This window comes from Neophocaena asiaeorientalis, unplaced genomic scaffold (assembly GCF_003031525.2).
Source record: "Neophocaena asiaeorientalis asiaeorientalis breed wild unplaced genomic scaffold, Neophocaena_asiaeorientalis_V1.1 scaffold134, whole genome shotgun sequence".
Lineage (NCBI taxonomy): Eukaryota > Metazoa > Chordata > Mammalia > Artiodactyla > Phocoenidae > Neophocaena > Neophocaena asiaeorientalis.
Genome location: NW_020185339.1, coordinates 24,028,929 through 24,049,879, shown reverse-complemented (window position 1 = coordinate 24,049,879; position 20,951 = coordinate 24,028,929). Strand labels below are relative to the sequence as shown.

Below are 20,951 nucleotides of genomic sequence, written 5' to 3'. Positions count from 1 at the left end.
GTAAGTCTGGTTCTTCTCACCCCGACTTCTTTCTATAAATATTAAAAGGGAAAACTATGTGAAGTCTTAGCCCAGATCTTGGAACATTAATTTCCTTTCTCAAAGATGCAAAGCACAGCACTAGGTACTATGTGCTACAAAGATGAATGGAACTTCTAACTATAAACAAGGCAGAATATAGTAAAGTCTCTAAGACAGACGTTCAGAAGACCAACGGCATATGCTGTTGACATGACCAAGAAGTCGCTTCTGTGCTTATGTACCAGGTCCGTGACCACAGACTCGGCAAGTAGCTTGCCTGGTGAGCTCGCTCCACGCAGCCATCTCTGCAGCTTCTCAAACACCCCCTCCAGCGCCCTTTCTCGCCAGAGGGGTGAAACTACATCTCCCGACAGGCCGCGTGGTCCCCTCCCTCTCCCCCTCTCCAGGTTCCGAGCCATGGCAACGGCGTGACGTGGGGGTACTGGGAGCTGCGGGAGCAGCGGTAGCGGCTTCAGTTCTAGGCTACCCGGCCGCCCGGGCAGGAACAGAGGGAGAGGAGCTACCGCCCAACGCCGCCCCTGCGCTCGGGGGCCCTGAACCCGCCCGGCTGTCGCTAACCTCCGCTCTTTCTCTGGAGTGAGGAGTGCGCAGCTGGTATCAGAGCCGAGAGGGCAAGGGAGGGCAGCGCGCATGGCCTCGGCAGGCGCGCGGCGACTCCCGGCCGGGACGCGCGCGGCGGCCAGGGGCTGCAGCGGCCTCTCGCTGCGCCCGGCCCCGCCCCCGGTCCCTCCGCGACCGCCGGGACCAATGAGGTGAGTTGGAGATGCGGACGTCGGGGCTGGAGCTAAAGGGGTCGACCAGGACCCCGAAGTTGCAGCTCTGGGTGCAGGCACGGCGGGAGGGCGGATACGGTCATACCTTGGGGGCTAATGTAGAGCTTTAGGGAAGGCTTTTGCAAGTTATTCGCGAGGCAAAGTCCTCGAGGTGGGTGCCCAACCACTTCTTGCCCCTCGCGGGTGCCCTGCCAACAGCGGGCTTGGCGGAGTCCCGGGGACTGTGATGCTTCCTGAGAGTCCTCGCTTTCAGCAGTAGGGTAGCCTCCAGTCAAAGGCACCTGGCACATCACATGCATCCCGCTTTTCCCCAACTCCTCCCCCGGCACTGTCCTCCGCCGCCCTCGACCTTTCGCACTCGTGACTGCCTGGCTCAAGGGAGCCTGGCGGGCTGCAGCAGGTGCTAGGCGAAAAGCTTGTTTGGACGATCTTCCTCTGGGATGCGCCCCTCTTCCCCTTCACCTGGGAATGGTTGAGGAACACAAGGAAAGAATCGTAACGTGTCTCTCCTTTCCTTTTGGCCTTAGATTTCTGATCTCCTGCAGCCTCTTCTTGCCCCGGGCTGCCCAGGTCTTGGCGGCTGAGGCTGGCTTACCTCCCAGCCGTTCCTTCATGGGCTTTGCTGCCCCCTTCACCAACAAGCGAAAGGCTTACTCCGAGCGTAGGATCATGGGGTGAGCATCCCCTCCTGTCCAGCAGCCCTCCACATTCACTTTCTCGCCAAACAAAAAGCATGTACAGGCTGGAACGTAAGGGTAGCCATAGTGGGCAAGATCCCTGGCCGTCCCATGCTTCCCAGCTATATTACTGATCCTTTATCCTCCTCTGCCAGCCTTCCAACCTTAATTCCCCCCTTCCTGGTTGCTGTGCATGTGCATTGTGAAACGTGACTAGAGTTGGACAATAACATAAGACAACAGGATATTATTTCTCTGCTGACCTGACTTTAGTTACTCTGAGCACAATATGAGTTAACACGTTACTGAGCACTTACTACTGCTAGCAGGTAGGCTGCTTAGGTGTTTTACCATAGATGTTCTCATTTGATCCTTTCAACAAACTTACGAATCAATTACTATTACCTATGGTTCACAGAGGAGATACAGAGACAGTAATAATTTACCTAGGGCCACACTGTCGTAGAGCTGGGATTTGAGTCCTTTTGTGAATCATCAGTAAAATCGACCTCTGTTCTCCCTAGATGGTCTTAGCATCAAAATAGTAAAGGCAAAAGCACTCTGTAAACTGCAAAACTTAAGGTAACACTAACGTCATGGAGATCTGCACATTTGCTTTTGCAAAGTCATTTATCCAGGCTTATTTGGCATCTCTAGTTCCTGAAGGTGCATGATTAGTGGGCATGGGGGGAGGGTGCCTAGGGCAAGGAGGAACGTCACCCATCTGGCAGTTCCTTGGCCTCTCTCTGATTCCTTCCCCCAGGTACTCAATGCAGGAGATGTACGAGGTGGTAGCCAATGTCCAGGAGTATCGTGAGTTTGTGCCCTGGTGTAAGAAGTCTTTGGTGGTATACAGCCGCAAAGGTCACCTGAAGGCCCAGTTGGAGGTTGGCTTTCCACCTGTTGTGGAACGTTATACTTCTGCTGTTTCCATGGTCAAACCTCACATGGTCAAGGTGAGGCCTGTCTGGGAGGGATTGATCAGGAAGTTTTTTGTGTTCTCTGGCATTTTTATGTTTAAAGGCTATTGTGGCTTTCCTTGTAATGAATTATCTCCACGTGCCAAATATTTCCCTAATAAAATATTAGGAGAGGAAAATGGCTTTCAATTCCTTCTTATAGCCTCCTATACCTGATACAGGTTTAATTCCATCATAATATTGTTTAACTACCTGATTGTCCTATTCTAGGCTGTTTGCACCGACGGCAAGCTGTTCAACCACTTAGAGACCATTTGGCGGTTCAGTCCTGGTATTCCTGCCTATCCCCGAACTTGCACTGTGGACTTCTGGGTGAGTCAGGGGGCTGTATAGCACAGGGCTACAATTGGGTTGTGGGGGGCTGAGCTGAAGTACTGTGACAGTTATTTCACAAGTCAATGACACTCTTCACAGGTCTGAGCTTGTATCAAACTTGTACTTTACACTCAGTCCCAGGGCCTTTGAGGGGATCTAATGAACTGGAGCGGGAGGAAAAGGCACTGAATAGTATCCTTGCATCTGGCCAGGGACTATCCAACATGGTCTTGAAGAGTTTCTGTTTCTTACCCATTCCCAGATTTCCTTTGAATTTCGTTCTCTGCTGCACTCCCAGCTGGCCACCATGTTTTTTGATGAGGTTGTCAAACGGAATGTCACTGCCTTCGAGCGCCGGGCAGCAACCAAGTTTGGTCCAGAAACAGCCATCCCCCGTGAACTGATGTTCCATGAGGTGCACCAAACTTGAGGCAAAGGATTGTTCCCTAGCCTCACCTCTCCTCTCCCTCCTCACCCAATTCTCTTATTTATTTCATTTAGCTCCTGCTCCAATCTGAGAGAAGAGTCTATGTTCATAATACTGTTCTCCCACTCAAACTGGGCTCTAAGCTGGCTGGAAATGCTGGGGGAAAGAAAAGGCAGGGAAGTATGGAAAGGAATGCTTAGTATGGAAAGTGGTATGGAAGTATGGAAAGGAAAGTATGCTTAGGAAAGGGTCAGGCTCATCTTGAGAGCCCATATGCCTGATGCCTGCAACCTTCTCACACTGAATTATAATCAGGACTGTATGGTTGTCTCTGAGCTCTTGTCAAGGTGCCTTAGTGTCTGACCAGGGGAAGACAGCAACTTTTCTTAGGATTGAATAAATTGAATTCCTTTCTCTGACACAGAGCTACTGGGTAGTCGGTAACTTTGCCTGCTCTTGGGGAAGGGGCAGGATAAGAACCCTGATAAATAAAAGGATATTTGCTTGTGGCAGGGGATGAGGAGGGAGGTTTACTATTTTTAATGCCCTCAGCCCCTCAGGAGATGCCTGAGATCTGGCCCCAGCTTGAAATCTGTATGACCTCACTTTAAGAATAGTTCCATGCTGCCTGGCTAGTGGAGAGCAAGGGGCTTTCTCCCCATCATCGCCACAGGGGGAAAGGAACAAAAGAGCACTCAACAGTTATACTCTTGGGTTGTACCTTATTCTTCCACTTGGCCTGAGTTTTTATAAAATTTCAATAAATTAATTGTGACAGTATGAATTTGGCTTTTATATATTGCTTCTCAGGGGAATAATGTAGATATAGTAGAGTAGTAGAAAGTCATGGCTTCCTTCCCTAGGGGAGTGAAGGTGCAAGAAGTCCTCTTGGACACAGTGTCCCTGCTAACTATAGTAGCACATTCTACAAGCCAGGACCTAGTACCCACTCCCTTGCCTATTTATAGACTTTTCCAGAAGGTCAGTTGCAGCAGGAGTCTCAGGACAGAGTAATCTGGTCTCAGACCTCCCATATAACTGATGCTCTCCAGACCACCTCTTATTCTGGGGGATCCTTAAGGGAAGCTGCAAAGAACTGGCATTTCACGAAGTACCAGAGCCCTCTAGAGGATCAGATCCTGAGTCAGTAGTTCTACCTTAACTGCCCTTGGTATAGTTCGTTCCTTTCACCCAATGGGCTGGACCAGCTTCCTTGGATTAGTCACATAAGCAGTTGTGACGTCTCAGCTACAGTCCTTGAGTGTTGTACCTTACGACAAATTTAGGAAGGATAGGGGCTAAAGATCAAGGACTTCTAACCATGAAGACAGACAGCAATCTCCTTTGGAAATCTCATAGGGAACCTGTCTTCTGATTAGGGTAAATGAATGCCAAACCTACCTCAAGATAAAAAAGATGCACAGGATAACATAACCCACTAAGTCCAGGATCTTGCTAGCCAGAATCCTTACCTCATAATAGAGATTGTTCCAGGCCTTATTTAATAGACTCAAGCATTGTTAATAAAAACATTTATTTTGCATTTTATACAGAACAACCTGAAGTCTGCGTCATAACTTGACAGTTACCCAGGGGTTTACAGACAGTATTATCCATCTCAACAGCATGGTTCTGGGGATTTGGGATCCACACAAACACAGGCAGGAGTTGCGAGGGAGGAAGGGGGCACAGCAGGAGTGTATTTTTAATCCTTTCTTGAAAAGAAAAGGCAGTAGAGCGTTCTGAGTCACTGGAAACCTGTGCATATGGGGCTTCTAAAACAAACACTGTACTGTGAGCTCTTGGGGAAGGGGCAGGATAAGAACCCTGATAAATAAAAGGATATTTGCTTGTGGCAGGGGATGAGGAGGGAGGTTTACTATTTTTAATGCCCTCAGCCCCAGTACCTCATATTCAAAGGAGACCATGTCCAATCTCATTTCCCTGTTCAGAAAGAGGTGCTAGTACCCCTGGGATCAGGCCATGAAGATATCATGCTGGTAATTCCCAAGTCCCTGTTCTATAGCCCACAGCATATTAAAGGGGAAAGAAAAAAGGTCAGAGGGTAGTGGCTTGTGTTCCAGGGAAGTAAAAAGCTTAGTTCATATTAAGCACTGATAAAGCCAAATAATGGGAAAGACCACAGTATCATACAGTGCTGTATACAACCTGCTGAAAGAGGTCTCTAGTAGGGACCAAGAGGGGAAGGTCCAGAGCAACCTTGGCTTGAGGTGCAGCAGGTATAGAAAATCTGGAAAGAGGTGAGTATTCAAGTAACAGGGAATAGAACACTCCCAGATCTTAATTTCAATGGGATAATTTAAAAAAAGAGAAATAAAAATCAAACACTGGGTGCCAGTCACAACAAATACCATGGCCTTTATGATCACCTGGTATCATTAAAAACAAACAAACAAAAAAAGCCAAAGCATAACCAATCGGTCTTGCTAGGAAGTGTCTGTGTGCGTGGGAGAGGTTAATGGGGCTTGGTACAGGCGACAATCCAACATGATTCCTATGGAAACAGAAGGGGCAGGGTCCTGGTTTGCTGGCCTATTAAGGGGTGGGCAGAGTAGAACCAAAAGCTCTGAAGTGATTGCAGATTCTCTGCAACCAGCTTTGACCTAGGGAAAGATCTTACTCTGGAGATTGGGTGGGGGCACGGGTAAACCTAACCCGTACCACATGCATTAGTCCTGGTCATCCTATAGTTGATGGGCAACTCATACCAGGCCGGGGAAAGGAGCTGGTTAGGGAAAAAGGGGTTACTTTTCATCTTTTAAAATTTTAATTAATATCTTAACCTCAAACTTATCATCAGTGCCTCAGATACAATTTAATCTTAAGTCTTTAGAAGCCCCCTGAAACAAAATTATACTTTTTTTTTTCTTTAAGATCCCTCACTTTCTGGTAGCTAGTTTCCTCCCAGTCTTCAGTTTCACCCTGACTTAGAGTCCACAAACCTCATCAGACCGTCTGTGCTCATGGACTTGGGCCTCTCTAGAGGGAAGCCTAGGGCTCGGCTCCAGATGAGCTGTGCTAATACACCCAGTGCCCGTGATACCCCAAACAGGACTGTGTAGTAATTCATCTCCGTCATGCCATAGTACTGTAAGGTAAAAGAGAAAAAAGTTTTGTTAAAGGCCCACAGGTAGTGGCATGTACAAGTCCAGATTGATTAAAAACCTTAACCCAGTTAGCCTTAAATAGAAATGACTGGGAAAAGTATAGCAACTGGGTTCTGAAAGGAAAGCATCCCTTTCCTCTAGCCCACACCTCCCCCACCATAGGCAACTTTAACAAAAGGGTAAGGAAAGACGTGTGAGAGTCCTTGCTCTGACTAGGGAGTTGATTTTGTGCATGGCAGAGAACAGTAAGGTTTGGTATAAATTAGAGGAAAGCAGGGAAAGGAGGACTCACCTGGAGCAGTACCCCACTATGAGCATCTACATTGGGCCAAGGATTCTTGGCCTTGCCCTGCTCTAGGAGGACATTGGGCACAATCTTGTACAGCTGAGCAACCAGCTTAAACATGGGGTCCTGAGGCAGGTGTTTCAGAGCAAACTCTCGTTGACAGGTATATCGTGGATCAGTCTTCCTTAGCACTGCATGGCCATAGCCTGGGACAACCTGCAAAGGATAGGGGGGGAAAACCAGTTGTATTCTCAGGTAGAAATTCTTGTCTTTTCTGTATTCTTTAGGGTAGACAAATGGAAAAAAAATCTCCTCTAATTTAGGGAGTTATCTCATTCTTTTCTCCTTCATTCTTCCAAATTATAGAACTTGAGTCTTGGCTTCTTTCCTAGTTGCTAAGCATCTCTGCTTACCCGTCCTGAGTTGAGTGTGTTCCAGATATAGTCTCGTAACTTCTCATCTGACACATCTTTGCCAACTTCCTTCTGTAGTTGTGTCAGCCAGACAAGTACTTCCTGTGGGTAAGGTTTGGAGAATAAAAGAGTGTCAATGCATATGCCAGGAGAGAACGCCAGGATCAGAAACAAAGCATGGGATTAAGAAAAACACGGAGCAGGAGAAGAAAAAGAACAGTCTTACCTGATTTGCCAGTCCATGCAGGGGCCCTGCCAGCCCATTCATGGCTGCTGCGAAGGACAAGTAGGGGTCTGAAAGGGCACTGCCCACCAAGTGGCTGGTATGGGCACTTACATTGCCACCCTCATGGTCACTGTGGGGAAGTAAGAAAGGAGAATCAAGGCCAAGAGAAAGGAGAAAAAAGGGGCAGATTATTGAAACACAGTCCTTGTTCTCTTATTGTCACATACTAGCCTAGCTATGGATTCACACCAGCCTATAGTTAGTCACTTATACATAAGCTCTTGTAAGAGATGTCCCAATCTTATTATCAGCCTTTGTTCACTAATCCACAGGGCTGGGGAGGTTACTGCTTGATGATGCCTGGCCTGCGTGCCAAGCTCCCTGACTCTCACTGCAGCTTTAACAGCAATGGCCAGAAGAGGGAGCTCCTGGAAAGCCAAAGGACCTGTCTAATGTGAGCAGCTAGTACCTTTTCCTAGCCAGAAGCACTATCTTACTCTTAGCATGGTTATGGTAATTTTTCTAGACCTCCTGACCTTCTTTACCAGACCCCGTTCTTGCCTTGTACCATCCCATACGCTGTGTTTCCATCTCCTTGCTGCCTACCACCTGTTAAGGAGTTTGGGGTTTTTTTGGCATGCTGCATGACATACAGGATCTTAATTCCCCGACCAGGGATGGAACCCACGCCCCCCTGCAGTGGAAGCACAGTCTTAACTACTACTGCCAGGGAAGTCCCAAGGAGTTTTTCTTAATATTCACCACCAATCCAGGCACCTGGTGGCTATGGTTGCTGGGTCTCCCTCACCTGTGGATGGTGAGGTACAAGCGCATGAGCTCCGTGAACTGAGCATCAGTATAGCCTAACATGTTGGTGAAATTGTGGGACCAGTCCAGCTTAGAATCAATGGCCCCAATACTGCTGCCCTCTCGATAGAGATTCCGGTAGATCTTTGCTGCAACACAAGGTAGCTTTGCAATCAGATCCATACAGTCTTCATAAATCAACTGATGGGGAGAAGAGGAAAATGGAGAAAAAAAGAAGAGGAATTATCAACAAGGAAGAATTAGGCAGGGATGGTGTTTGTTCTCTATGGACTGGGCTATTTGGATTGATGATTCTATGCTGGGTGATTATAAATGGAGTATAACAACAATGACCATTTAACTGAATAACTGTTATGACCCAGGCACCGCATTAAGGGATTTATACAAACTATCTCATGTATATTAAAACATTATTCCCAATTTTTTCCCATTCTACAAAGTATATAATGACCTCCATTTTAAAAGGAGAACTGAGGCTCAGAGCATTCAGTTAAATGCCAAAGTCAGATTTTGAACCCTTATATGTTTAACCATGATCTTTTCCACTATATGACATTGCATTCAAAGAATGTGCTACGACACTAGGTTTTTAATAATTCTATGTTCCATCTTTCAAAGAAAATTCACCATATATGCCAAGGGTCAAACAGTGGCATTCAATTGTTAGTTATGAACAAAGGCTTCCATTTTTTAAGCACTTACTATATAACAGGTACTGTGCTAGATATATTATTTTCATTTTTTTCTTTTCTTACAATAGTCCTGTAAGGTAACATAGCCTTCATTTGTAAAAACTGGGGCACAAGGTTACCCACTCAGCTAATAAGCATCATCTAGCTTAAATAATTATTAACTCATGGCCATGCTTGTTTCATCTATATCCTTACTTTCCCCTCTCATCTCCCAAATTATTTTGAGTGAATCCCAGATATCATATATAACATGTAAGCATTTAAGCATGTATCTCTAAAAGATAAAGGTCCTTCATAATCAAAATCACAAAACCATTATCCTACTGAAAAGAATTTAACAATTCTTCAATATCATTAACTATCTACTCAGTATTCAAGTCCCCCCCACCTCATTCATTTATTGTAAAGCTCCCCCTCATTTGTCTGTTTCACTGAAAATAGCCCACATTGCAATTGTATGACATGTCTCTGAAGTCTTTTTAATTAATTTAAGTTCCCTCTTATGCTGTACTTTTTTTACTTTGCAGTTTATTTGTGGAAAATCAGATCATTTGTCCTGTAGAATTTCCCACAGTTTAGATTTTGCTAGTTATATACCTGTGATGTCATTTAACATGTCCCTCTATCCACTGTATTTCCGACAGACTGATAGAGCTAGAGGTTTGAGCAGATTCATGTTCAATTTCTTCAGCAAGACTTTTTTTTTGGCGGTACGCGGGCCTCCTCTCACTGTTGTGGCCTCTCCCGTTGCGGAGCACAGACTCTGGATGCGCAGGCCCAGCGGCCATGGCTCACGGGCCTAGCCGCTCCACGGTATGTGGGATCTTCCCGGACTGGGGCACGAACCCGTGTCCCCTGCATCGGCAGGCGGACTCTCAACCACTGCGCCAACCAAGGAAGCCCAGCAAGACTTTTTGATGAACAGTGCTGTGTTCATTTATTAAGAGAAACATATAATATCTGGTTGTCTTTTTGTGATGTTAATAGTGTGCTCAACTTTTATGTCTCAATTTTATCTTCTCATAGGGATTTTCTTTTAGGGAGGGCGACAGGGTTTGAGTAGTTTTTGGTTTTCTTGGCCACGCTGTGAGGCCTGTGCGATCTTAGTTCCCAGACCAGGGATCGAACTCGTGCCCCCTGCAGTGGAAGGGAAGCATGGAGTGCTAACCAGTGGACCGCCATGGAATTCCCAAGTTTTTTCTTTCTTTTTTTTTTTTTTGCGGTACCCGGGCCTCTCCCGCTGTGGAGCACAGGTTCTGGACGCACAGGCTCAGCAGCCATGGCTCACGGGCCTAGCCGCTCTGCAGCATGTGTGATCTTCCCGGACCAGAGCACGAACCTGTGTCCCCTGCATCGGCAGGTGGACTCTCAACCACTGCGCCACCAGGGAAGCCCCCAAGTTTTTTCTTTTAATAACAAAAAAATTCAGGAATTCCCTGGTGGTCCAGTGGTTAGGACTCGGTGCTTTCACTGCCAGGGCCTGGGTTCAATTCCTGGTTGGGAAAGATCCTGCAAGCCATGAGATGCGGCCAAAAAAAAAACACAAAACAAAACAATAAAAATTTCTACTTTCAGTCACAGTACATTGAAAGCGTGGAGAAAATACTTGCTGAATGACATTACATTGTGCTGTCCTATCAAGCTAACTGGCTAAATGTTCCTGTAAGAAGTCATCAGGTTTTGGTAGTTTTGTTGGAACAAAGAACAAAATCTATAATAACTAGCCTAAATGAGATAATCTCTGTGAAGTCATCTATTACTCAAGCACTCAGTGAATTTTGTCAATGCCACCAAGATTCAATGAGAATACTGCCAAAATTAAAAAGCTACTTGAAGCAAGAAGTACTTAGCTAACACTTGCAAGTTCTCAGGAGATTATTTACATGATAATCATACTATTAACCATACCTTCTTGCAGATTCACATCCCCCAAGGAAGTAGGTTATTTCCAGAAGCCTGCATCAAGGATATGCAGTTCTAAGGGACCTGGATTCATTAGCAGAATGCCAAGAACAAGATCCTGGGCTAGGCAAACTGTTATCTGTGGAGTATGTACTAACTTTCAAAATCATTTGTAAAGTATGAATGACCACAACATAAAGAAACTACAAAAAGAGGATTGTTTCAACTTCTACCACTGAGGATGAAGTTTATAAAGCAGCAAGTATCAGACCAGGTATGACAGTGTGGGATCTTTACCCTGCTTTTTGTAGTGGTAAAGCTGTACAGTCAAGAGGTTAAATAAAGAAACAAACACACTGACAGAGAATGCCTCCTTATTTCTTCTTCTTCTTTTTTTTTTTTTTTTGTGGTACGCGGGCCTCTCACTGTTGTGGCCTCTCCCGTTGCGGAGCACAGGCTCTGGACGCGCAGGCTCAGCAGCCATGGCTCACGGGCCCAGCCGCTCCGCGGCATGTGGGATCTTCCCGGATCGGGGCATGAACCCGTGTCCCCTGCGTCGGCAGGCGGACTCTCAACCACTGCGCCACCAGGGAAGCCCCCTTATTTCTTCTTTAATAAACTAAGACTGAGGTGCTATTTAGTTACTGGTACTAACTCATTCTTCATCTTTAAACCCTCAGAAAAAAAGACAAATCACACCATCACAACTGCCTGGAATAAAGGTAACAAAACTGACCATAATCATCATTGTGAGCCAGCATCTCAGTGCTAGAGAAATTCTGACCAAGTATTTAGCTATCAGTCATTAAAAAAAAAATCTTTATTGGAGTATAGTTGACTTACAATGTTGTGTTAGCTATCAGTCATTATAAAGAAGACGCAGAAAAAGAGGAGATCCAGTATTAATGGTGAAGAGACCCTAGAGTGAAGCAAACTCAAGTCTCAATCTGCTGTCTACCAGTTACTAGCTGCATGACCCTAGGCAAGCTACTTATTTTCTCTAATCTTCAGCTTTCCCATTCAGTAAAATGACATCAGTGACATCTACCTCATGGGGCTGTTCTGATGATTAAATCAGATAATGAATATAAAACATTTAAGCTAATATTTGGCATGTTTTCAAGAGTTGTTAGGTGTTGGGATGATGATTTTATTATAGATTAAACAGCTTCAAAACCTACATATACTGTTCATATGCCTTACTAGAAAAACCTCATCTGTCAGCTACTTTGCAGATTTTACCCAGTTCAACAATATCTTAAGGCTACTTCATAATTAAACAGCTGGTGCATCAGAGTAATCTCCTAGTCACGAGTGAAGTTAAGTCAATTAGTCAATTAGTAATAGATGTACCTTTTTCACCTCAGTAGATTACACTATTTATCTAAAGTCATGTAAACTGTTACGGAAGGAAAGTTGTAGGAAGATCATCCTCTTGAGGTGTATGTAAAAAACAGCATGAACTGATGATTCTAGTAGAGAATTAGATCACATATACTCCTTAACATAAATTTTTAAACAGAAATAACCAGCTGAATGCTGTCATGTAATTCTACTAAAGTAGCATGGTTAAATTAACCAAGACAGAGAACTAAACTGAAATAGCATGTCTGATCTTTGAGAGAGATAGGATATGGCAGCAAAAGAGCACCAAGCTCCACTAAAGCAGTTACTGGTGCTAATTTTTGTTCAGTGTGAACTTATTAGATGCACATCCTGAGGCTGACAGATATATCCGTATTGCTTAGAAACACTCTCCAGGTTGGCAAGGTCCTGAAATACAATGTTCACCTCAAGACAGCCACCCTCAGATGATATCTCACAAAGAGGTGGCAGGACAACCAATCAATGGCTGTACACTGAAATGGAGGCAATAGCAAGCAGAGAAGAACAAGATTCATTTTCCTGACTCAATAAAGGACAGTGTGAAGCAATGCAGCATGTTTGGATACCTGGGAAATATCTTGTAGGTATTTATTGCAAGGTATGAAGAACTCTACAACAGGCAACACAACAGCACTGTAAGAAGGCACTTCTGAGTGGTCAATTTCTAAAAGACAAATTTTAAAATAGAAGAACTGTTGGCCTTGATTTTAACCTTTTCTGTTATGGTGACCCACACAGATAACAATTACTTGAACAGTATTTTAAAAAGAAAATGAAAAGCAACATATTCAGTTTATACAACCTTCTGAACCTGCTGATGTGTGACTTTATAAATGCTTGTGAATAGGTTTAGTTTGCATCATTCCTATACCTTCCTCCTCAAAGCCAACCAGACTAGTATCAATTGCAAACTTTCCCTCTTTCCCCCAACAGCAAACACAATTCTCTATACACAGTTGGCACTGAATAAATATTGACCAATCCAATGAAGTGGGATTTGCCAAAACCCCAAGGAGATTTCATCAGACCAGTGGGCCATGCTACTCTGTGCCTTGCCTCATAGTGAACTCTTTGGGGACCTTCTCCTGGTCAAAAATCCTTTAGTGTATCTGCTTTGCAGAAAGGAACTTTCCTGTTCCTATACTACCTGTCTCTAAATAAGAAACAAAAGAAAATGAGATGTCCTTCTGTAAACTTAGCCAGATAAATTGTACTTTACCCAGTGTTTGTAAGTATGTGCGGTATGGAAAGAGGATGGAAGGAATTATGTCCTATGCGCTAGGACAAGGCCCAACAAGGTTCTCATACTCTAACCACAGAGTTCGAACTATTAAGATCACATTTCATTTTCAGAGAATAAAGCTCATTTGCTTTTTGGATCCTACTTCCAGGATACTAACCACCCTTCCACTCCTGACAGGTATCTTGAGTGGGTTAGTCCAAACTGTGGCTGACTGGCATTAGTCCTCCTAGCCTCCAGAGTTGCCTTAGCTGCCATTCTTCCAAATTCTCAGGGTTCTCCTTATCTGGGGACTTCCCTGGTGGCGCAGTGGTTAAGAATCCACCTGCCAATGCAGGGGACACGGGTGTGAGCCCTGGTCTGGGAAGATCCCACATGCTGTGGAGCAACTAAGCCCACGTGCCACAACTACTGAGCCTGCGTGCCACAAGTACTGAAGCCCGAGCGCCTAGAGCCCATGCTCCACAAGGAGAAGCCACCACAATGAGAAGCCTGTGCACCACAACAAAGAGTAGCCCCTGCTCACTGCAACTAGAGAAACCCTGTGCACAGCAACGAAGACCCAACGCAGAAATAAATGAATGAATGAATGAATGGTTCTCCTTATTTGAAGAGAAGGAGAAGGGACCCTTTGGGGCCAGAGTGAGACTACTCTGCAAAACCTTCCTCGGGGGCTCTGCAGTTAAGTCACATCTTTTTCAATGTTCCAACAGCACAGTGTACACACCTCTATTCCAGCAAGATTACTGAACTGTAGTTTCTTTTTTTTTTTTTTTAAATAAATTGATTTATTTTATTTATATTTATTTTTGGCTGCACTGGGTCTTCACTGCTGTGCGCAGGCTCTCTCTAGCTGCGGCGAGCGGGGGCTACTCTTCATTGTGGTGTGCGGGCTTCTCTGCGGCAGCCTCTCTCGTTGTGGAGCACGGGCTCTAGGCACATGGGCCTCGGTAGTTGTGACACGCAGGCTCAGCAGCTGTGGTGCGCAACTCAGTAGTTGTGGCACACAGGCCTAGTTGCTCCGTGGCATGTGGGATCCTCCTGGACCAGGACTCGAACCCATGTCCCCTGCATTGGCAGGCGGATTCTCAACCGCTGTGCCACCAGGGAAGCCCATAGTTTCTTTTTTATGTGTATATCACCCTAACTAAATCAATAACCTTGGTGATAGAAAGCATGCTTCATTTATCTTTGTAATTCCAAAGACAGATAAAAAGCAAGCCTACAGTAAAATTCTTTTAAATGAGTTTCTGGCATAACTCAGGGTAGTAATTTTCCGAAGGATTCTACATTCCTTTTTCTTCCTTCACACTCAAGTCCTTTGGATCTCCATCAAACATCAATCATCACAGCAAAGTTTCCTACCTCCCAGTACTTGGTTCGGTTGATACCCTCTGCATATGCTCGGGCAAAGTTGCTTTCACTGTTGAGAGCTGTAATGGCTGCACTGAGCTGAGACATGGGGTGTAGATTAGTGGGAAAGTTGTCCAGCATGGTGACCACATGGGAAGGCAGAGCTGCCCTCTTTGCCCACTCTTCTGAGAGCCAAGATACCTGTGAAAGGGAGACATTGTTCAAAACATTAGGCAAGGAAAAAAGAAAAAGAAGAGAAATTAAAAAACAATGGGAATTCCCTGGCGGTCTAGTGGTTACGACTCGGCACTCTCACTGCTGGGGGCCCAGGTTCAATTCCGGGGAAATAAGATCTTGCAAGCTGTGCCGTGCAGCCAAAATTAAAAATAAAAAAAAAAAATAAAAAGACAGTGACCTCTAAGTAAAGAAAATCCAAGAGAATTCAATACAGTCCACATATACAGCAGAACTCTGCTCTGATTCCTTCCCCTCTATAAACTACCACCCATAACCAGATCAGGATTCAGTGTCTGAGATTAGAAAAAGGCAAAGAAGGAGGTGAATGAGAAGCGCTAGTGTCCTTCTGCTTACCTGTTCCTCTGTTGGGATTTGTCCAGTTACCAGCAGCCAAAATAATCCCTCTGGCAGGGGTTCTTCCCCACCCTTAGCCTTGGGCAGCACTTTCTGGCATTCAGGGATACTGTAGCCTCGAAAACGGATGCCCTTGAGGGAGAAGAGTAAGGATTACAACTCGTAAGTTTGTTAGCCTCAAAGTCACGTAATTGACTGATCCCACTTTCATCAGACCTGTCAACAAGTTAGAACTTTTTTTTTTTTTTTTGCGGTACGCGGGCCTCTCACTGTTGTGGCCTCTCCCGTCGCGGAGCACAGGCTCTGGACGCGCAGGCTCAGCGGCCATGGCTCACGGGCCCAGCCGCTCCGCGGCATGTGGGATCTTCCTGGACCGGGGCACGAACCCGTGTCCCCTGCATCGGCAGGCGGACTCTCAACTACTGCGCCATCAGGGAAGCCCAAGTTAGAACTTTTAAAGAGCAAATCTTTAGGTAACTTACTCCTGCTTTGTACTTTTAGTTTTACTAGTTGATATATTAAAAAGGTAAACTCGCTCTTCAGTTATTCCATATATACCTATTTTCACCTTCCAAAATATACAGGTAGGTGCTTTATTTTGTTCTCCGCACCCTTAGTGGTCTAAGCCAGAGGTCCCCAGAACCCCGGTGCTGGTCCACGGCCTGTTAGGAACCAGGCTGCACAGCAGGGGGTGAGCAGCAGGCGAGCGAGTGAAGCTTCACCTGTATTTACAGCCACTCCTCATCACCGGCATTACTGCCTGAGCTCCGCCTCCTGTCAGCATTATGGTGAGTTGTGTAATTATTTCATTATATATTACAATGTAATAATAATAGAAATAAAGTGCACAATAAATGTAATGCCCTTGAATCATCCCGAAACCATCACCCCTGACCCATCCGCAGAAAAACTGTCTTCCAAAAAACTGGTCCCTGGTGCAAAAAAAGGTTGGGGACTGCTGGTCTAATCCATGGTGTGCACAGTGGTCAGTAAAATCAGTGATTATTAGTGATTGGTATGAGGGTCTCTTACCTCATCAGGATCAAGAACTGATGTTTCATATACCAATCCCTTCATGCCTCTCATGCCACCATACATCTAAAGAAAAGAAGAGGATGTAACCAGTTGTCTGAATAATTCAGGCTAGAGCTTGTTAGTGCTTCATGGGATCTGGGAGAGGAAATTTATTCTCTGACTTGCAAGACTTCATTTGGGGGAAGATTTCTGAGGAGTTAACTTACTATAGGATGGAACTTTGAAAGGAAGACGGCTAACGCTGGAAATGATTTTTTTAAGTTGAGAAATCACTACCTTTAGTTAGTATTTTTGCCTCTGCTCCCTTTTCTTATTGTTTTTTCTCCTGCCCACTTTTATCCCCTCATTCCCACCAACCGAAGTAAAAAGAATGGGATTGACTGTAGGGAAAGGAGATGGAGACCAATGGCTAAACACTGTTGTGAAATTATCATCTGAGCTGCTTAGACTCTTAGGACTGAAGACGAAACGATCCTAAAGCTGTTCTAGAAGGCCTGCTAGAGCTGTGGTTTAACTGGATGATCAGCACAGCATCAACTCAAAGACAGAGAGCCTTGGGCCCAAAAGCTAAGGGGTTGGGAAGAAGAATAAAAACTTCATTTATCCCTCCCATACATGAATTAGGTTAGCCTCAACTATTAAATTTATAGAAAAGAATAGTCTAATTTCTAACAAACGCCATAAGCTTCAACATTTCCTTATATGGGACAGAGTGCTTTGAACAATCAGTGAGGAGGATGGTACTTTTGTTGAAGCATATTACAGAGCTACTTTTTGCAGGCAAAACACTACAACCCTTACCATGTCCACAGTGATTTGGCCCACCACCGTCTTGCCATGTTGCTGTTTGAAGGTCTTAATTCTGGCCTGCTCCTTAGGTATCAGATCAGCCAATATGTCTTTCAAATTCTAAAACGAGAAGTAGAGAGGCTAAGTGATGATCAAAATATTGATTAGATTTCTGCAAAGTAGGTATGTTAAGACTGCTTTTTAGAATTTGACTTTCTCTACCTGCCAGGGAAGTCTGGTCAACTTCTGTATACAGATGAGGGTAAAATTAGGCACAGCAAGAAGGGAATGGGTAGTTGTTTAATGGGTACAGTTTCAATTCGGGAAGATGAAAAAGTTTTGGCCATGAATAGTGATGATGGTTGCCCAATAATGTGAATTACTTACTGCCATTAAATTATAAACTTAAGAATAGTCTAATTTCTAACCAATACCATAAGCTCCAACATTTCCTTGTATGGGACAGATAGTCACTGAAGAGAATGGTACTTTTGTTGAAGTACATTACAGAGCTACTTTTCCCAGCCAAAACCCCACAGTCCTTATCATGTCCACAGTGCTTCAGCTATCTTAAAGTAGTAGTAGTGATAATACTTGTAACAATAATAACAACTGGAAACCTCCAGGAGATACTCAGGATAATGATGAGAGGCTGAGTAGTAGCCCACCACCCCTCCCCATCCCAGGGTCAAGCTGCCTCAATGATTCTCAGTCCTCTTTTCCAAACCTTACCGTGGAAGAAGCACTGGCATGCCGGGCAGCAAGAACAAGACAGGATGCATTCTGCAAAGAAAACACAAAACCTTATGCAATTGTCCTCCCTCCTATGTATTAAAAAGGAGTTACAGTGACTCAACCTCTCTTCATTTTAGCCTCTAAGGACAGTCTGACATAAGAAAGCTATAAAAGGCCTCGAGCAACCTGGAAAGAGTTACGAGTCTGGAAGCAACAGCTTCATGAGCATTCCCTGAAGAGACTCTCCCATCACCTGGGTTCTACGGCTGGGTTTGTTAGGCACAGAAGAAATGTCAGAGAGGCAGTTGTTAAAGTACCCAGTCCATCTCACTCTAGTCGACAATAGCTCTGAGAAAAGCAAATGAGGAAACTGATCAATTACTTAACCCAGCTGGTAAGGTTTCTTCAGCACCTAGCCTTTTGGCAACACTTCAACCTCTCCAGTCTAGGAGAGCCCACAGGTGGAAGCAGCCTTTTACAACACTACCTGATATGCTCCTGGAAAAAGCACAGAAAAAACAGAATATCTACAAAGCAACAACCAACAGACTGCTCAACAACTGCAATGGAAACTAGAAAACTGGTAAATTATCTTTAAAATATTGAGAGAAAATAATTACTAAGCTAGAGTTGTGTACCCAGGTGAGGAAGAAATCTTAAAGGGGGTGAAATAAAGACATTTCAGGTAAACAAAAGCTGAGAGTTTATCACCTACACACCTGTACCAAAGGAATTTTTTCTTTTGAGGTATAGTTGATGTACTGCATTATATAAGTTTCAGGTATACAACATAGTGATTCACAATTTTTTAAAAAAAGATTTATTATTTATTTTTGGCTGCACTGGGTCTTAGAGGCGGCACCCAGGATCTTCCGTTGTAGCGTGAGAGCTCTTCGTTGTGGTGCGCGGGCTTCTCTCTAGCTGTGGCCTGCGGGTTTTCTCTTCTCTAGTTGTGGCACATAGGCTCCAGGGTGCGTGGGCTCTGTAGTTTGAGGCACATGGGCTCTAGTTGAGGCGCACGAGCTCAGTAGTTGTGGCACGCGGGCTTAGTTGCCCCACAGCATGTGGGATCTTAGTTCCCTGACCAGGGATCGAACCCACGTCCCCTGCATTGGAGGTGGATTCTTTACCACTGACCACCAGGGAAGTGCCCTGATTCACAATTTTTTTTTGGATTAATTTTTAAAGGTTATATTCCATTTATAGTTATTATACAATACTGGCTATATTCCCTGTGCTGTACAATATATCCTTATAGTTTATTTTATACTTAGTTTGGATCTCTTAACCCCCTACCCCATCTTTCCCCTCCCCACACTGTACCACTATAGTTTATCCTCTATATCAGTGTCTTTTTCTTTTTTGTTATAGTCACTAGTTTTCTTTTTTAGATTCCACATATAAGTGATCAGTATCTGTCTTTCTCTGACTTATTTCACTCGCATAATATACTCCAACTCCATCCATATTGCTGCAAATGGCAAAATTTCACTCTTTTTTATGGCTGAGCAGTATTCCATTGTATATATACAACACTGCTTCTTTATCCATTCATCTCTTGATGGACACTTAGGTGGCTTCCATATCTTGGCAATTGTAAATATAAATAGTGTAGCTAGGCTATGTTTAGAGATAGATTTTCCCCCCCAAGAAAAACAACTTTCTATGAAGATTGCTGAGTTGCAACAGAAAGTTCAACACTGCCTTTGAAAAAGACAACCAGGGACTTCCATGGTGGTCCAGAATCCACCTTCCAATGCAGGGGACACAGGTTCGATCCCTGGTTGGGGAACTAAGATCCCACATGCTGCAGGGCAACTAAGACCTCAGGCCACAACTAGAGAGCCTGCACACCACAACTACTGAGCCCGTGTACCGCAACTAGAGAAGCCTGCACACCGTAATGAAGACCGAGCACTGCCAAATAAATAAACAAAAATAAAAATAACACCTAACTTGTAGTGTTTAAAAAAAAAGGAAAAGACAACCAGTTATACTACTACCAAGTTGTAAGGAGTGAGGCAAGGAGGTTGACTTTTCTTCACAAGATTTTTTTTCTCTCTTTTTTATTTTTTGGCTGTGCGCAGCACGTGGGATCTTAGCTCGTGGACCAGGGATCGAACCTGTGCCCCCTGCATTAGAGCATGGAGTCTTAAGCACCGGACCACCAGGGAAGTCCCCACAAGATTATTTTGAAGATAAAATGGTATTGTCAAAATAAGCCCCAGTGTCCTCATCTATAAAATGGTGCTGATACCTACCACACTTCTCACAGGGTTGCCTTGTGACGATTAAATTACAATGGATGTGGAAGCACCATGCAAACTAAAGATTACACACACACACATACACACACACACACACACAAACTGTGGAGAAAGTCTACATTTCTCCTCCTTTCACCAAAAGGTCAGAGACACCTTTTCTAGTAACTACAGTCATCCCTCAGTATTCAAGGGGGGATTGGTTCCAGGACCCCCTATCCCCAACAGATAGCCAAAATCCGAGGAAGCTCAAGTTCTTTATATAAAATGTTGTAATATTTGCATATAACCTAATAAGCACATCCTTCCATATACTTCGTTGCTGCGCACGGGCTTTCTCCAGTGGCGGGTGAGTGGGGGCTACTCTTCGTTGCGGTGCGCAGGTTTCTAATTGTGATGGCTTCTCTTGTTGCACAGCAGGGCTCTAGGCGCATGGGCTTCAGTAGTTGTGGCACGCAGGCTCAGTAGTTGTGGCACGTGGGCTCTAGAGTGCAGGCTCAGTAGTTGTGGCGCATGGGCTTAGTTGCTCCGCAGCATGTGGGATCCTTCCGGAGCAGGGCTTGAACCTGTGTCCCCCACACTGGCAGGCAGATTCTTTTTTTTTCCAGTTTTCCCAGCACCACTTATTGAAGAGGCTGTCTTTTCTCCATGGTATATTCTTGTGGCAGGCGGATTCTTAACCACTGCACCACCAGGGAAGTCGCCTTCCATATACTTTTTCTTTTTTTTTAAATTTATTTTATTATTATTTTAAAATTAATTAATTTATGGCTGTTGAGTCTTCGTTTCTGTGCGAGGGCTTTCTCTAGTTGTGGCAAGCGGGGGCCACTCTTCATCGTGGTGTGTAGGCCTCTCACTATCGCGGCCTC

General features: G+C 44.7%; 2 protein-coding genes across 2 annotated transcripts in view; one reads left to right on the top strand and one right to left on the bottom strand.

Annotated features, from left to right (window-relative positions):
* The first annotated feature begins 519 nt into the window (after window positions 1–519).
* On the top strand, window positions 520–3,748 carry COQ10A (coenzyme Q10A). Its single transcript, XM_024736615.1, has 5 exons — window positions 520–794; window positions 1,343–1,489; window positions 2,256–2,448; window positions 2,683–2,784; window positions 3,050–3,748. The coding sequence occupies exons 1-5, from the start codon at window positions 673–675 to the stop codon at window positions 3,215–3,217; spliced, it is 732 nt and encodes a 243-aa protein (XP_024592383.1). The 5' UTR covers window positions 520–672; the 3' UTR covers window positions 3,218–3,748.
* Window positions 3,749–4,729: 981 nt separating this feature from the next.
* CS (citrate synthase) overlaps window positions 4,730–20,951 on the bottom strand; it is a 27,276-nt gene continuing 11,054 nt past the window's right edge. The window contains exons 2-11 of the mRNA XM_024736614.1: window positions 17,816–17,866; window positions 17,096–17,203; window positions 16,292–16,357; window positions 15,260–15,391; window positions 14,681–14,869; window positions 8,076–8,275; window positions 7,268–7,397; window positions 7,042–7,143; window positions 6,635–6,844; window positions 4,730–6,323 (exon numbers count right to left, since the gene is read on the bottom strand). Of these exons, the coding sequence (XP_024592382.1) occupies window positions 6,153–6,323; window positions 6,635–6,844; window positions 7,042–7,143; window positions 7,268–7,397; window positions 8,076–8,275; window positions 14,681–14,869; window positions 15,260–15,391; window positions 16,292–16,357; window positions 17,096–17,203; window positions 17,816–17,866 (1,359 nt within the window). The 3' untranslated portion in view covers window positions 4,730–6,152. The remainder of the gene's footprint in view (window positions 6,324–6,634; window positions 6,845–7,041; window positions 7,144–7,267; window positions 7,398–8,075; window positions 8,276–14,680; window positions 14,870–15,259; window positions 15,392–16,291; window positions 16,358–17,095; window positions 17,204–17,815; window positions 17,867–20,951) is intronic.

What these genes read in the sequence shown, in the direction of transcription:
- COQ10A (XM_024736615.1), top strand. Translation starts at nt 673, where the DNA reads ATGGCCTCGGCAGGCGCGCGGCGACTCCCGGCCGGGACGCGCGCGGCG. An exon ending in CGACCGCCGGGACCAATGAG is followed by an intron (nt 795 to 1,342) that starts GTGAGTTGGAGA and finishes TTTTGGCCTTAG; the next exon opens with ATTTCTGATCTCCTGCAGCC. An exon ending in TCCGAGCGTAGGATCATGGG is followed by an intron (nt 1,490 to 2,255) that starts GTGAGCATCCCC and finishes TCCTTCCCCCAG; the next exon opens with GTACTCAATGCAGGAGATGT.